Source organism: Emydura macquarii, unplaced genomic scaffold (assembly GCF_026122565.2).
Source record: "Emydura macquarii macquarii isolate MOO-44397 ecotype Brisbane River unplaced genomic scaffold, CSIRO-AGI_Emac_v2 contig_3113, whole genome shotgun sequence".
Classification (NCBI taxonomy): Eukaryota; Metazoa; Chordata; order Testudines; family Chelidae; genus Emydura; species Emydura macquarii.
Genome location: NW_027133250.1, coordinates 5,822,163 through 5,837,554, shown reverse-complemented (window position 1 = coordinate 5,837,554; position 15,392 = coordinate 5,822,163). Strand labels below are relative to the sequence as shown.

Sequence of the window (15,392 nt, the reverse complement as noted above, 5' to 3'; positions counted from 1 at the left end):
CATATAAAAAGAACATGTTTATATTCTGGCCAAAGTTTCAGGCGGTGCGTTCTTAACATCAGTCGTATTTTAAAAGACATGGTGCCCCATGCCACCACTTACTGTGCTGAGTGTCTTGAAAAGATTTTTTGGGGCTGCTTGAGTTTTGCAATTCTTCAAATACAAAGCCCAATTAAATTCCCCTTCCTTGTAACCTAGAAAAAGAGATAAGAGATTGTTTTACATTGTTCCTGCTATATTCAGATTGGGTTTTTCAGAAAAGAAATATCCTGGGGAGGATTTGAACTTTGCATGATACCTGCCCTTGTACAATCTTCAAGAGTTATGCATTTCAGTTAACACATTACTCCCGCTTACTGCTCTGTCTAATCATTAATCTGAAACTTCAAATGTTTTTAGGAAATGAAATGTAAGAAAGAAAGAGTGAGTTGTGAACAAAGAGATTAATTGATTTGCATGCTCACTTAATAAAGTGTTTCTAATTACTTTGACTAACAATCTCAAGCACTGGGAATATTAGAAAGAAATGGCTTTGCTCTTCTGGCAATTATGTCTACCAACTTCAAATCATTCAAAGTGGGTTTGACGTGAAACAAACCATGGGCACTAAGGGCAGCCAGTTCATAGCAAAATTTATTGCTTATCGTACATGTTTCTTTTATTTCTCCACATACCTTTAGGAGGCAGCAGCTTGTGACCTGTCTTTTCACACCAGCCAACTGGGTGGATATCTGGGGAGTCAGCATTAACCCAGAAGTCATAGTACTCAGAATAACCATCAAAATGTAACCGCATCCTGTACCCCTGCACCTACAAGCACAAAAGGTTTCATTATCTTAAAGGGACACTGACAAGTTATATAAAAATACTTTTTTAAAAAGCTATGAACTTTCTTTTCTTTGGGACTGTAAAACTGAAAGGAACTTTAAAAAACTAATTTACTTTTCAAAATTCAGTTTTACTGTTCCATTTATTCTGTTTGCTTATTTTTCCATTACCCTCAATTTGGACAATGGAAAATCAGACTTGTCAGTTTCATTTTCTTGTTCTCATGCTGTAGTCCTACATTCCAATATTTTGGGTTGCAAATATTGCAGAGGAACTGCAAAGGGTACAACTGAACCCAACCCAGTTTTTCAATGATTTAAAAAGACACTATGAAAACATTTCTCTTCACATTGGTTTTACCAACTCTTCAGGCCCAGTTTTGAAATCCTTGCCCATTTCAATCCACTGGGATTGACTGGGGTACTATGGTGGGGAAGCCTGCTTGGGTCCCCAGCAGACCACAATCTGGGGCTACATCTCTTCTGGCTCTCACCAAATTCTTCCCCTGCTTGTGATATGCAAGAGTTTCTTCAAACAAACAAGAAAAAGGTTCTTTCCCTCTCCCTCCCTGGGGCCCAGGAGAATCAAAGGGGGGAACAAAAAGGTGTTCAGTCTCTTAGTCACCCCTTTGGGGCTCTGCTTACCTGCTGGCTTTAGTTTCCTTGGTCAGGGCTAAGGTCCACCTTAAGACCCTCTCTTTTTGGTAACCCCACGCAGCACTTGGTCCATACAGTCTCACAGGTAGCAGGGTCCCCTACTATCTTCCTCTTCACTGATCTATCCCTGTAGTCAGCTGTCTCTGAGGCACAGCAGTCTTCCCCCGAATTGCCAGCCCTTCATGTGGCAGGCTTTTCCCTTTTCAGCTTCCTCCCTCACCAGGCAGAGCAAGCCTTGCCGGTGTGTCTGTGTTGGCTTAGTTTATCCATTGTTATCTTGTCCATTGTAAGTGGTTCTCTGGCTGTTCCCCTTTATTTTAGCTAGTACAGACATTCTGTTTCCAGTCTGCTGATCCATTTACCTCCCTAATCCTGTGTCCCAAGAAATGAGGCCTCACCCATGTCTAATTACTCATGTGAGGCCAGGCCTACAGTCCAGTTAGTACTGGCTGAGTCCAGAGAAGCTCATTAGCTTCCTATCTACTAAGGTGAGGGTGTGCACACCTACAGGTACTCACTTGAGTGAGAATTACTTACGTAATAGCTGAAGGATATGATCCTTAATTTAGATACTTGATTATGTTCCTTTAGCTTTCAGCTCAGACTTCTTCCAACCCTTACATTATTTTAACTTTGGTTTATCTTATTTTTTTAAACCAATCTAAATTATTATTTCATTAACAACACCTCTTCGACTTCAGATCTTGTTATCTAATGAAAAGGAAATCAAATCCAGGAAGAACAATTACCTCAGCAATGGTGAGGACACAAAATAAAGATGGGTGTTCAGGATCCAGGCCCTCTAACTTCATTCCAACTTTAAATCCATTCTTGCTTTGTGGGAAGGATTGATACTGTGGGGAAATCAATGTTGGAGAAAAAAATTGTTCTTCACTTTTAGAGACACAACCTATTGCAGAATAGTCATCAGAAGCACTAAAGATTTCTGGTTTTCAGTTTAGGAAAAGCTATCATCACTAGAAATCACTTCAGTGTTACCCTTGCAGTAGTTTTGAATTGTTTCCCATGTGTGGATGCAGATGCCCTTAGTTGTTCCCTGTTCTGTATCTTTTTTAAAATGAGAGGTCAGATCGAATAATCAAGCACAGTTACATGCATGATCACGTGTCAGTAATGTATCTGCAGATGACATTTTAAACACTCACTGTCAAAGTATCTGATTTTTTTAAGAAACTATGGACCTTTCAAACAGAGGACAGTGGACCTCTGATTTTATGAACACTGATCTTGAGAGGTTGCACGACTTGTTCAGTCTGCAGCTGTGGGGTTCTATTTTTGACTTGCTGCTTGATCTTGGGAAAGCCACTTAACACCTCTCTGTATCTCAGTTTTCCCATCTATAAAGTGAAAGTGGGGAGAACAGTGCTTGCTCCCTTTGCAAAGGCCTGTGAGATCTATAAATGAAGAGTGCTTTAAGTACAAAATATGATTATTGCTATGCAGCAAGTCAGCACTACAGCTGGAAGTAGAACATAGGAGGTCTTGACAAGCCCCCACTCCCTCTAACCACTAGAACACACTGCCTTCATAGAAGATGCACATATATAGTTTTACAACAATTATGGTTCTGGAAGTCAACGTTTTTTATGCTATCTGCTTATAGCAACCCAAGCACTACTTGCAACTAGTGATGTCCGGGCAGTCTCCAATTCTGGCACCAAGAGGTTAATAATTCGGTGATGCTGCATCAGAATTATCAAAGCAGAGAAAGCATCCAAGGGGCTGCCAACCTCTTTGAACAGTTTAAGGGGAGCAGCTGGCATCTGTTCCTCTTCCAAGTAAGATACCCAGTTCCACACAGTCTTCTTTCCAGGAACAACTGAATAATCAAAAACAGAACAAGATAAAGTTTATCTCATGGAGGACAGAGTGCTGAATGGAGAGAAGCCATCTCTTCCCTTTTCTTCCACTCACTGAAAGGCCACTACCATCACTGGGAGCAGATCCAGATGGTACCTCAGCCCTCTGTGAATGCTTAAATAATAGTAGATGACAAGAGCCTCGGAGAAGCTCAAAGCTCCATCAGAGAGCCAAACACATCCAGTGCCTGGTATCCCCATTGCTTTTAATTGCTGGTGAACTAAACTAAGAAGCAGTGCTACCTATTTCTGGAGGAAAATACAAATCCTAGGCAATATTTTGACTATCTATTTTTCATTAGAAAAATTATGTTAAATTATATTCATTGTGGCACACAGACTGTTGGCAAGATGCCAGCAGAGTGCTGGTGCTGCAAACACTGGACAGCCATAGAACAGGAACTTAAAAATGAGCAAAACAATTTCTCCACCCAATATCTCAGAGCATGGATAAGGGGTGGGGCTCAAACTAAAAACAGCGCAGGAAAAGCACACAACAGCAGCTGAAAATAAACTCAAGGCAAATGAAAAATCAAACAAACAAACTTTTGTTTAACAATATATATAAGTATTTACTGGAGACGGGACTATTAGTGCATGCATAGCAAATATGATCACAGTGCAGGTGTCTGGATTCAATCTAGCAGAACCACACTAACAAAAAAGAAAAAGTTACATTTTAAATGGATATTAAAAATTACCCCAAATCATCTATAACTATCTCCCACCCAAGTATATAATAAATCTCAAACCCATCACCTCCAAAGTTTGTAAACAATTCCCTATCTATTTACATTACATCTTCTCTTTAAAATTTCCTGTGTACTAGTGTGATCCAAAGCTCACTGAAATAAATGGGAAAAGACTCCTATTGACTTCAATGGGCTTTGATCAGGACCACTCTTTCTAGGTTCTTATATTATGCCCAACATGGAGGTGATAGCCTGTAATATTCCATCTGATACATTGCAGAAGGTTGATATACAAAAAGTGGAATATGTGCCTAAGAAATGGTAACTATTACACTGAATGTGTAATGGGTTCCATTGACCTTGTTTTTTCTGTTTACTATTATCCATTTTGTAACAGCTGGTAAAGTTTGTAGACAATAAAAAAAAAAAAAAAGAGGTCATGAGCTCAGCTCACCTGGTTTTAGTGGTTTAGTATTTCTGCGGCTTCTCATATTATTTGATTTAGTCTTCTCCTAGACACAGATATGATTTAAAAAAAAAAAAGTTTAGCCATATTGTTGTCTCCCCCCTGACTGGTCATTTCACAATGCAGATAAAGATGTAACATGTAACTAACAGAAATATTGACTGCCATCATTTCTCCTTTAACCAAACTTGTGAAGGCATTACAGCAACAGTACGATCTCTTTTATATATATATATATATATATATATATATATATACACATATACATATATACACACACACATATATATACACATATATACATATATATATATATATATACACATATATACACACAGCCTAAAGGATCCCAGAGTGCTTTACAAATTGTTTCCATCAAAGATCATTTAAATAAATCACCATGGTATAGCAGAGGATTGAAATCTCCATTGTAGTGCATTGTATTCATTGTCTGACTGCAGGATTTGCAGCAATAAGCAACATTTTTGCTATGGTACATGTTATATTCAAACACATTTGTGTCCTTGTATGCTAGTGTGTGGATACACAGAAAGGATATTTCCACTGAAGGAAATGGAAGTTTCAAGTAACTGCTGTCCTAAAAGACACCTCTAGAAACTATATTTTGTCTTTAAACATCACAGATCTGTCTGACAGTTTTTAAAATACAAAGAAGAAATGCTAAAACATCATGTTAGTTCACCCAGAGTTGTCACTTCTAGAAGTAAACCAAGAAAGGAAAAACCTGAAAAGCAGAACCAAAACATGCCCCATGACCCTTTAAAAGTTTGTTTTGGTTTTTTTGAATGGGGGTAGGGGAAGACAAAGAAAGAAAGACAGAAAGAAAGTTTTGACATCTTGCATACAACACCACAGAAAAAAGCTGAACAATGGGATGAATTAAACTGTATGCAACATTAGAAATTTCAGCCTGTCTCACCAGTAACTGCTCCAGCTGAGCTCAGTGTTATAAAACAAGCAAAGCACATGAATACAAATTAAAATACTCTAACTTGGGAGCCTGCATATCAAGTAGCAGAGTATGGACCTTTCAAACAAAGGACAATAGACCTCTGCTTTTATTACACTGATCTTGTGAACCGCTTCTATCCCTTGATCAGAAGGTACATGACTATGTACCTGAACAGCAAGCAGAGGTCATGGACACTCAGAGCACGGGTGTATCAACTGCATGCTCTGGTTAAAGTGCCTTCGTATCAGACAAGTCATGCCTCGGAAATTGCTTTGCATTGGTTTGAAGGACAAAAAGAAAACAATGCAATGCAACTTCTAGGTTGAAAAGGCAGAGAGATTTGGTGGTAAAGAGGAGATGCAATTTTCTCAAGCAAAGAAAAATCAGCAATTTATTTCACCAGTGACTACCTTTATTTATTTTTATACAGCAATTTATTTCACCAGTGACATTACAGTTTTTTCTACACTGTTGGGATATTTCTGTTCTCCCACTATTAGTCTCTAGATATTTTAATGTACAGAAAGGTCTGCAGACACACATGCATTGGATTTGCTAACACTGAACTGAAGTTCCATTGTCTGTTTCAAATGTTGATAGTATAGTTTTCTGTACTGTGACTTTAGATCGTACTCTTAGGTACAGGGACCTTGTCTTGTATGTATTTATACTAAAAGACTCTGTACCTCTCTGGGACTAGATATATAAATTATAGGTATGGACCAATTATAGCATAAAAGCTCAACTGCGACCTCATGTCAATTTTTCACCAACATAACTCCATTGATTTCAGTGAAGAGATTCTTGATTTACATCGGGGTAATGAGGTCAGACACAGTCCTAAAGATTCATGGAGCCCATCTGTGTACATAGAATACATCCCTTTGATTTGATTTTCTTTGTATATTGACATTTGATCTAAAGAAGTAATGTTGTTTTTTATAATTCCATTCAAATAAAGTGCACACCGATCTCATTTACCTCATCATCATCTACATTCTCATCCTCATTCTCAGATTCCAAAAGAAGTTTCCTCTTTCTTCGGAGTCGCTTGAGGGGTCTGTCAGCTTCATTAACCTGGCAGCCAATACTGACATTAAGGTTTCTGCTGCTTATTCTGTTTCTGCAATCAGCTGAGATGTCTTTAGAGTCACTGTGAACAAACACAATTTAAAATAAAAAACCCTTTTGATAACCAGTGTAGGGATTGTGTGTTTCTCTGGCAAGGGGAAAGGGCTTGGGCTGAACACATAAGAAGTGAATTTAATATTTGTGGGAAGAGCCAGATTTTCTATCTATCTTAGGTACACTTATATGTAGGCTTAGAAGGATTAGATTTGTATCAGTAAATGTCTGCAAATACTGATTTCACTGTACACATACAAATCAACTAAGATTTTTCCTTTGATAATAATCTAAGTTGACAGACAGGCGAAGTAAAAAAAATGCTGCTTGAAACCTTATTAGAGTTTTCTTTAAGGATGTTTACTACATTTATTTTGATATGTGATGCTGACTATTTGTGTTTTCATGGTTATAAAGCTTTAACTTTTTAAATCTCAGCATCTACTGTCATAAAATTATTATCTGACATCCTTCCATAATTTTGTACAATTGTGAAAATTTAAATAGCTAAAAATATAACAAAATGCCTAAAAATAAACATTGATATCACCTGTTAAAATTATTTTTTTTTAAATCAAATTCTGCCAAGCCTATTTATATGGTCCTGTCACACCAATATCTGATCACCCACAATCCTTAATGTATTTACCCTCACAACACCACTGTAAGGTAGGAAAGTGCTGTTATATCTGTCTTACAGCTGGGGCACTGAGGCATAAGGGTTAAGTGACTTGCCCAAGGTCACACAGGAAGTCTGTGGCAGAGGAGGGAGATGACCTGGGTCTCCCAAATCTCAGCCTAATACCCTAATCAACGGAACATTCTTCATGGAAATTCCAGATTGACAGGTCTGTAAGCTTAAATCCTGCATTTATCTCCTGAACAGATACAGCACATACAGTAGCAATGCAGCCTGACTTGAACAGTTGGCGCTAATTGGCCCCCTTGCTGGTAATCTTGGCAGAGAGGCCAAAGTCTAAGGTCCAGGAAAGCAAACTCTCTTCTCTTCTTTATAGTTGATACCCCCAGGACAGGACTAGGGTGATCAGTGGGGCTTTGCACAGCTGCTGCCAATGCTGTGCTGATACCTGCTCTGTTGATTTCATTGCTGTCATTGCAACACCTTTCACAGATGCTAAATTCTCTTTAAACATTAAACAGAAAAACGATGTGAGGTTTCTTACCTGTCTTTATGCTGCTGAGAGCAAGTTCTAGTACAGAACTTCCCATTCTCCAAGCAGTCCATTTGCCTGCAATTTTCACAGGCTGGGATGTCAGAATTAGGCACGTTGTCTTTGGGCTCTGCAGAAGGGGGAGAAGGACAATGATTAAAGAAAAATGTAAAAACTTTGTCACCTCTCATCCAAAGAGCTCTCCCAAAGCCCTTTACAAACTTTCATTAACTAAGCCTTACGCCCCCTGTGAGGGAGGCAATTATCATCTCTTGTCTGGTATTTGAAGAGTGTGCCCTGTCATTAAAACCCAAACCACTCATATCTAAAGAAGTTGTGATATTTTAATTGTAGGGAAACTCATGCTCCTCTGTAAAGGTGTCAAAGAAGAATTTAATCTCAAGGCTCTAACCAGGGTCCAGTTAGAAGACATATTTTTTTTGTGCCTCTATATCTTCAGAGACAAGTGAAAAGGTACCTTTGTTTGAAAACAAAGTCAAACGTGTCTTTTTTGGGGGTGCCTGTAACACGAGAATGTAAAGTCAGTCTTTACGTATATTTCATACTGCCTAAAAACTGCTATTAGGAGGCCTCTGGGAAAGCCTTGTCAAAGGCACCCCATTAAAAGTATCTGAAAATCTCTCTATATAAATGGTTGTGCGCTAGTAAGGAAAATGCATGAGTTAAATACAAAAAAACGGACCTAAATATATGATGAAAGTGATGATCCCAATATAACAATTTTACAGCCTGCCCTCGTTTAGGTTGTTCCTAATGTAAGTTAAATGCTGGTCTAATATCACATTAAAAAACACAAGTCCAAATTTTCAAAACTTAGCACCAAAGTAATGCACAATTTGTTCATATGTAACTAAGTAATTTAGAGTACAAATTATGCACTTGGGCATACATGTGGGCCGGGTGCAATGTACTATACCTAATATAAGTGTAGCTGCATGTTTTGTGTACACAACTGACTGTTTCGACACAATTTTGCTGAAAACGTAGCCACCAACACTAAAAAAGCCAATTGTCAAGTAATCTGTCCAGTTTCATTTCTTCCCTGGCCCCCATTCACCAATGCTTGTAATATCCTTGTGAAAGAGCAAAAAATATGGTTTACATCTGACGCCTCAGATAGGCCAATACAGATGTCAGATGGATTTGGTTGGAGTTAGGCAAAGAGACAGCTCATTTGTACTACATTCTAAGCCTTTTCCATCTGCCCTTGAGGACTTGCTGATTCCAGACATGGGAAAGGCAAGTAAGGAAGAACACTTACATAAAAGGTTATGCCTGCAGAGCTCTGCTCTGTTGGAAATCACGCTGTTGGGGGAGTGTTGTTTGGTTAAAGAGGAGCAAAGGCTGTCTTAGTGCTAAGTTATCATCCAAGGCCAGATTCTTAGCTTGATGGAAAAACACATCCTAGACTCTCTGTGACAGGGAGAAGATGCACCCCCCAATAAGGCCAGGATGGGTATAACTGAATGTATGGTCTTCCATTTCTCTTGATCTTATTAGGTATCTTGCTACCAGAAGAACTGGTAAAAGAACATGTCAGAGTTTCCACACAGTGCTGGAGAGGGTGTGTCTTGCAAACATGGATTTCTCTGAGTCCTGAGCAAAACGACTGGCAGCTGCTTGTTCAGGCAAGTAACAAGAACACATCCATTGCTCTGAGATTGTCTGGGAGGGTTCACGTGGTCTGACTAATCTTATTTCCTCTAAACTAGGCAAGGAGAAAGTAAAATGGTTAAAACTTGCTTCCCTGATTCTCTGTGCAAATCTGAACCAGGCTGTAATCTGCCAGAGTCCCACGGTTCTTTGGAACAGTAAAGGAATGCCTGCGTTGTTGAAGAGCACTGGGGTATTGAAGCTCAGATACCCTGAGTTTTTACTCAAAAGTACAGACCCAGTCCCAAGCTCAGGAAGTTGCACGTGTGACCTGTGAGTCCCTTACTGCTTTGAGCGTCCTCTGGACTACAGACAAGAGAAATCCTATACACACACGTCCACCAGAGCCGACAAGGGAACTCTGTGGCTCCTGTCTCCACCGAGAACTCTAAGACTACTGTGGAATCCTCATGTGAAGCATGCCATGATAACTCCCAATATCACAGCAAAAGAGAGCATATCCTGGAAGGCTGGTCCAAGCAAGCATCTGTCTTCTTGTGACAGAATATTTTAGCAACGTGAGATAAGGAGGTGGCTGATAAATAACTTCCCAGTAGGCCCTTGCTCTAGGCCAGCTGTCCAATTGTCCTCATGAACCCGAGAGGCAACACCAGAGTTGCTAAGGACTGCTCCCAAGCCTTGAGAGAGACATAGATTAGACAAAGAGCCAAAATGGTGAAGAGATGTACTGCAAGTTTGCATAGGCTGCCTTTTGAGAGAATAGGCACCAAGTCACCAAATCACTGAAGAAACCCATAGCAACGAGCTGACGCAAGGTACCCCCAGATATGGAGATCTCTGCAGATGCTGCCACTGTAGCCTGGTGCCACAGGAGTTGCCACATATTTTGGGTATTTCATGACCCAATAAGCAAGTCCTTCTTTCCTAGGAAAAAAACTAACTGGGCAGACCCCAATGCTCTTGGGAGGTTTCAGGAATTGACATGGCTGCAGCAGCAACTGACACAGCCATAGCAGGGCCAAAGTACTGAGGTACCAGACTGCAGCAGCATCCAAGCTCCCCTCCAGGTACCTGCATTCTAAGCTATCCAAGGTGTTTATGCTCAGGGCTGAGCAGAGCCTGCTTGCTAAAGCAGTAAAAGCTGGAGTGCAATGAGATGTGTGCATGCTGAGGCTCTGGTGCACCAGGGCCGGAGAAGGTGGCTAACACTGTGGAAGTTCCTGTGTCATGGGGTGCCAATGTTCTCTGAGGCACACCAAGGTGCTGAGTCACCCCACAGCACTGCAGCGCTCTGTGACTCTGAGGTGTGCTTGTGTACCATGCTGTTCCTCGGTGACATGCCTTGAGCTGCTCAAAGGTGCTAATGCAAAAGCTGCTCCCTAGCACCAAGGAAGGCAGGGCCTGCCACAGGACTTTGTGCCAGAAGCCCTAATCCCCAGTCTTCAGCTAACAAGGGTCTCTCATCATCACTTTTTCAGGATCCCAAGGCATGTCCAGGAAGCGACTGGATGTGGTGATCGAGTCTCAAACTGCCTCTAAACAACGAGAGCAGAAGGAAGCCACACTACTGGATTTAGCAAGCCCAATGCACACCACCGGGGCCTGGGAACAAGACACAAGCCTAGACCCAAAAGGGCAGCTGCATTGGTTAGAACTGCTGAGCAGCAGCTCCTAGGGAAGGGACAGGTCTGAAAGGAACTGCCTAGAATGTTCCTGGTGCCTGAGGTACCTTTTGCTCAGTAGAGCCTCAGGGATCCAAAATTCTTGAGCTAAGGGTTGTTTCCACATGATTCATGCTAGAGACGCAAGTTCCAAGAGTGAGTATCCTGCACAGATAATGGGCCAGATCTTGGCCATGCTGTACAAGAGAGAATTGGCACAAGGCAAACACAAAGCCAGCTCAGCTGGCAACTCTGAGGATTTCCCCTGCACAGGGAATCCTTGGCTGGCACAGTGCTATGACATCAACTCCTGCTCCTCCCCGATATAAGGGAAAGGAGTCACAGCAGAAGGGCCAAGACACTCCAGTGATCCCCATCTGCAAGAACGGTCTCCCGAGGCTGTTGCAACTGAGCACAAATTAGAGCACCGTGCCCTGCTATGAGTGGGTGCTTGTCAAAGATCTAGTCCACTGTCTTTAGAAAATAATACTTACCCTCCTTTATAAAGTGCTTTGATATCTTCAGATGAAGGATGCTAGATAAGAGCTAAGTATTATTATGATTATATGGGAACTAAATTCATTCAAAATACTTCTTTAAAATATGTATATGTGTGTATATATATATACATATATATATATATATATATATATATATATATATATATTGGAAAACATACAGTGATTCACTATAAAGATCACCACTCAACAGCTCATGGCCATCAAGCACTGTATTGCTACAGGAAGCACTTTTTAAAACATGTCCAATTCCAGTGTCCTGTTAAGCTGTGTATTTGGTCCCTTGGCACAAAGCTCACCTTCAGAATTAGTGCCGGAGGCAGCAGTGGTGTTGGTAGCAGCTGGAGTGGAAGCACCAGGGTTAAGGCCAGCTATGCTGGTATTTATTGCTGGAGCCGAGAGAGATTTTATGGCATCTGCTTCTACTTCAGTAATGATTTCTAGTGTTCCAAACTCACTTAAACGGAACTGCAGGTAACAAAAGAGAGCAGCTAAAGAAGACAAGCAAACTAAACAGCAGCAGACAGGCTTGAAAGGGGGAATGGTAGTGCATGAGATTCAATACACAAGCAGAGACGGGACAAAAAGCACGACTGGCAAGAGAAATTGCTTTCCGTGCAACATAGTGTCACAAAAAAAATCTTATTTTACCAGGAAATGCCTGTTCAGTGGTGGTCTCATAAAAAAGCTATTGATCTGCTTCAGTGTTAATACAGAAAAGCTATGTTTATTCTTGTATGCCTCAGATTTTTTCTCTTTATGTAATTTAAACCTACGGCATTTCTAGCACACAGACTGCAGTGATTTACAATCTGTGCCCTTTGAAAGGGGGCAGCAACTTGACCAAAATCCCTGTTCTGAGTTTTCAGGGTTAGCCTATGATGAATAAGTGGACAATAATGTAGTTACCAAACAGTAGCAACCCACCTAAAAATCTTCTAGCAAGCAGGAATCCATCCAACTGTTAAGAAAAGGTTACTTACCAGTAACTGCAGTTCTTTGGAGAGTGCTACGCACACCTGTAGGATGCGCCGCCTCTGCCTTCCATTAACACATCCCCACACCCTACCATGCCTCTGAGTTTTGGGAACCTTCCATAAATGCAGTATTAGCTGAGATTGCACACGTGGTCCTTCAAAGCATTAAAGATTTGGAGTTAGAATTGTAAGGGGCCATGCAGTTCTCAACCCCATCAGTCCCTTCTATTAAACTCAGAGTCCTATGGGAAATGACCTTCACAGGAAGAGGAGAAGATGGAAGAAATGTGGGAATATGCAGAGGCAACATTACTGAATAACTACAGTTACTGGGAGATAACGTCTCTTTCTTCTTTCTTCAGGATGGCCTCTGCAAAATCCCACTTGTAGAAGTCTAACAAACAGCACAAATCCTTCACTGGAATGTGGTACGGACCCAAGGGTGGACCAGAGAGTCTGGCTCTGACAGCGCTGCCTCTTCTGGACAGACTGGAGATGAATGTGACTGTCCTTTCAAGCTTAAGGTGTAAAGGTCCAGCATGCACAACAACAATTCAGGGATCAGCTCTCCCTGAGGAACAGATAACAGTAGGTATATGCTTATGACTCTCAGAAGCTGGAGGAAAACAATGGATACTACTTAAAACACAGTCTCTCTGGGCCTTTAAATCCTGGATTGGATACAAACCCAGAACCAAAATTGAGTCAGTCTGGAAATCTAAACTGTATAACAGCTCACGAATGACCTAAAATCTGTCTGAACTATCCAGGACTATAACAAGCTAACAGGAGATCTGGGTAAAAAGTGAACAAACAAGAAAATCCCTCCAGACTCAGAGCGAAGGTGTCTATACTCACAGCTAGTCATGGAAAAGGAAGGAGCTGAGGCAGCTGGGAACCACATGCATTCTTACAAACTTGGCTTCAAATGGTGCCCTGGCGGGGTGCTTGCTTGGCCCAAGCTGACACTGCTTCTCTAGCAAGCTCCTGCACAGCGCCAGTAAGTGCAGCCTACAAGGGGCTGCATGCAAAGGTCCCCACAAGGAAGAATGATTTTCTTTTGATCTGGGAATTAAATATAAAATGAAAACTAGCTGTCATTTCCTCCATCTCAGTATCCTCCTCAATGTGAAGGTGGCTACCTCGAAACAAGAGAAATAAGCTACCACGGGTCACTCATGCTAGCAGAGTCTGCAGCAGAGTTTTTATTCACACTAGCTTATTGGCTTTATATCCCTCCTCAACTCAACTCCCACCCCACCAAACCCAGTTCACAAAAGCACTAGGTCTGATCTCTAAGGCCCACTGACAGAAGCATCGTCTTCCTCCTCTCCTTCACCCTCACTGTCCACATTATCGCAAACTCAGTTCCACCCAGAGCTTATAAAAGTTCCCTAAAACCTTCTCCCCACTCATTCGGGTTGCAGTCTGTATTCCTCACAGCTTCAAAGATGCTGCATCAGAAGAAACATATTTTGGTCTCTGAATCCCAAAATAACTGACAGTATTACTTTTATTTCAATTAGAGCAAAGATAACCCACCCCAAACAAATGGTAATTATATACATGGGATTCTGACTGGCTTTTCTATAGGAGTCTTTACATCAGTTTAATGAAGGAACTGCCTCCTTCCTGAAATGGTGGAAGAACAGCTATAGAATGGATGGCAGATACTACACGTATTACAAGTTGAGGGTTCCTCAGAAATGCATATAATAGTAACAGATCCGTACTGAGAACAAAAGGTCACAACGTGGAGCCTCACCAGAGACTGATATGCCACTAAGCAACAGAGCTAACTACTGAAGGGAGGATGGATATTAAAGGACCAGATTTTTGAAGATGATAAGATATAAGAACCTTTTACATATAAAATCATCAACTCGAATCCAGCCCAAATCAGTACTGACAGAAGGTTGTTACCATCTGATGGCTTACCTGACAGCACATGAGTTTCCAGCGGACAAGCACTCATATCAGAAAAACCACAACAACAACTGGCATCTTTGCTGGAAGTCTCTGAAGACTGAATGAGCCCATGGAGTTGAGCTCCACTCTCACTCCTAAAGGTGGTTCCTTTGGATCCCGGACAAGGTACATTAGTGTATAGAAAGGCTCATTCTGCTACTGTGTGCACTGTACCTGTTCTCTAGTGAAAGTGACGATTTCAATCTGCAGGGCTGCCAATACAGCATATTTACTAACACTAAATTCACATGACAATTTTATACAAATTGTCCTTGATAAGAGACAAAAAGTAGAAATTACAAAAAACTTAATTGTGCTGTTTTCCCCTTCAAATGCAAAAATTCTGACATATACAAGGGAGGGGGGAAAAAGAGGCAAAAAATAAAAGGGAATTGGACAGTGAAAACAAAAAAAAAAAAACCCAGTTATTTTGCATCATAATACTGAGATGCACACCTGCAAGGTTAATTAATAACAAACAACTTGGATATTTGTACCACACTCAGTCACTGTGGTACTCGAGGCCTAATCTTTATATTTCATAATCTTGCATTTATATGGTTCTGAATAAGTCTCATCACGCTTTGTAGACACTACACTGTTATTCCAGATTCAGTTAAATACAGCCATCACTGGGGAGAAATATAACTCTTAAATAGAGAACCCAGCAATGTTTCACAAGAGTTTTTCTTTTAGGAAGTGAAGAATAAGGACTTCAAATGAAAGTACAGGGAAGAAGTTAGGCATTAGAAAGTAATTATCCAAACTGCAATTTGGACAAATCCCCAGGACTCCTAGGAACTCCATGAACTTGATTCTGTGCTCTTCAGGTTTTATGTCA

At 40.8% G+C, this 15,392-nt stretch overlaps 1 protein-coding gene across 3 annotated transcripts in view; it reads right to left on the bottom strand.

The window, feature by feature from the left end:
- Positions 1-15,392, bottom strand: part of LOC137141684 (lethal(3)malignant brain tumor-like protein 3) — a 74,645-nt gene that overhangs the window by 42,557 nt on the left and 16,696 nt on the right. For 2 of the 3 annotated variants that reach the window (XM_067530731.1, XM_067530732.1), the window contains 7 exons: positions 7,805-7,922; positions 6,477-6,648; positions 4,511-4,568; positions 3,236-3,324; positions 2,234-2,338; positions 675-810; positions 103-194 (listed from right to left, as the gene is read on the bottom strand). In XM_067530731.1, the coding sequence (XP_067386832.1) occupies positions 103-194; positions 675-810; positions 2,234-2,338; positions 3,236-3,324; positions 4,511-4,568; positions 6,477-6,648; positions 7,805-7,866 (714 nt within the window). In that variant the 5' untranslated portion in view covers positions 7,867-7,922. Of the gene's footprint in view, positions 1-102; positions 195-674; positions 811-2,233; positions 2,339-3,235; positions 3,325-4,510; positions 4,569-6,476; positions 6,649-7,804; positions 7,923-11,905; positions 12,075-15,392 lie in introns of all 3 variants that reach the window. The other variant, XM_067530730.1, reaches the window with a different exon arrangement.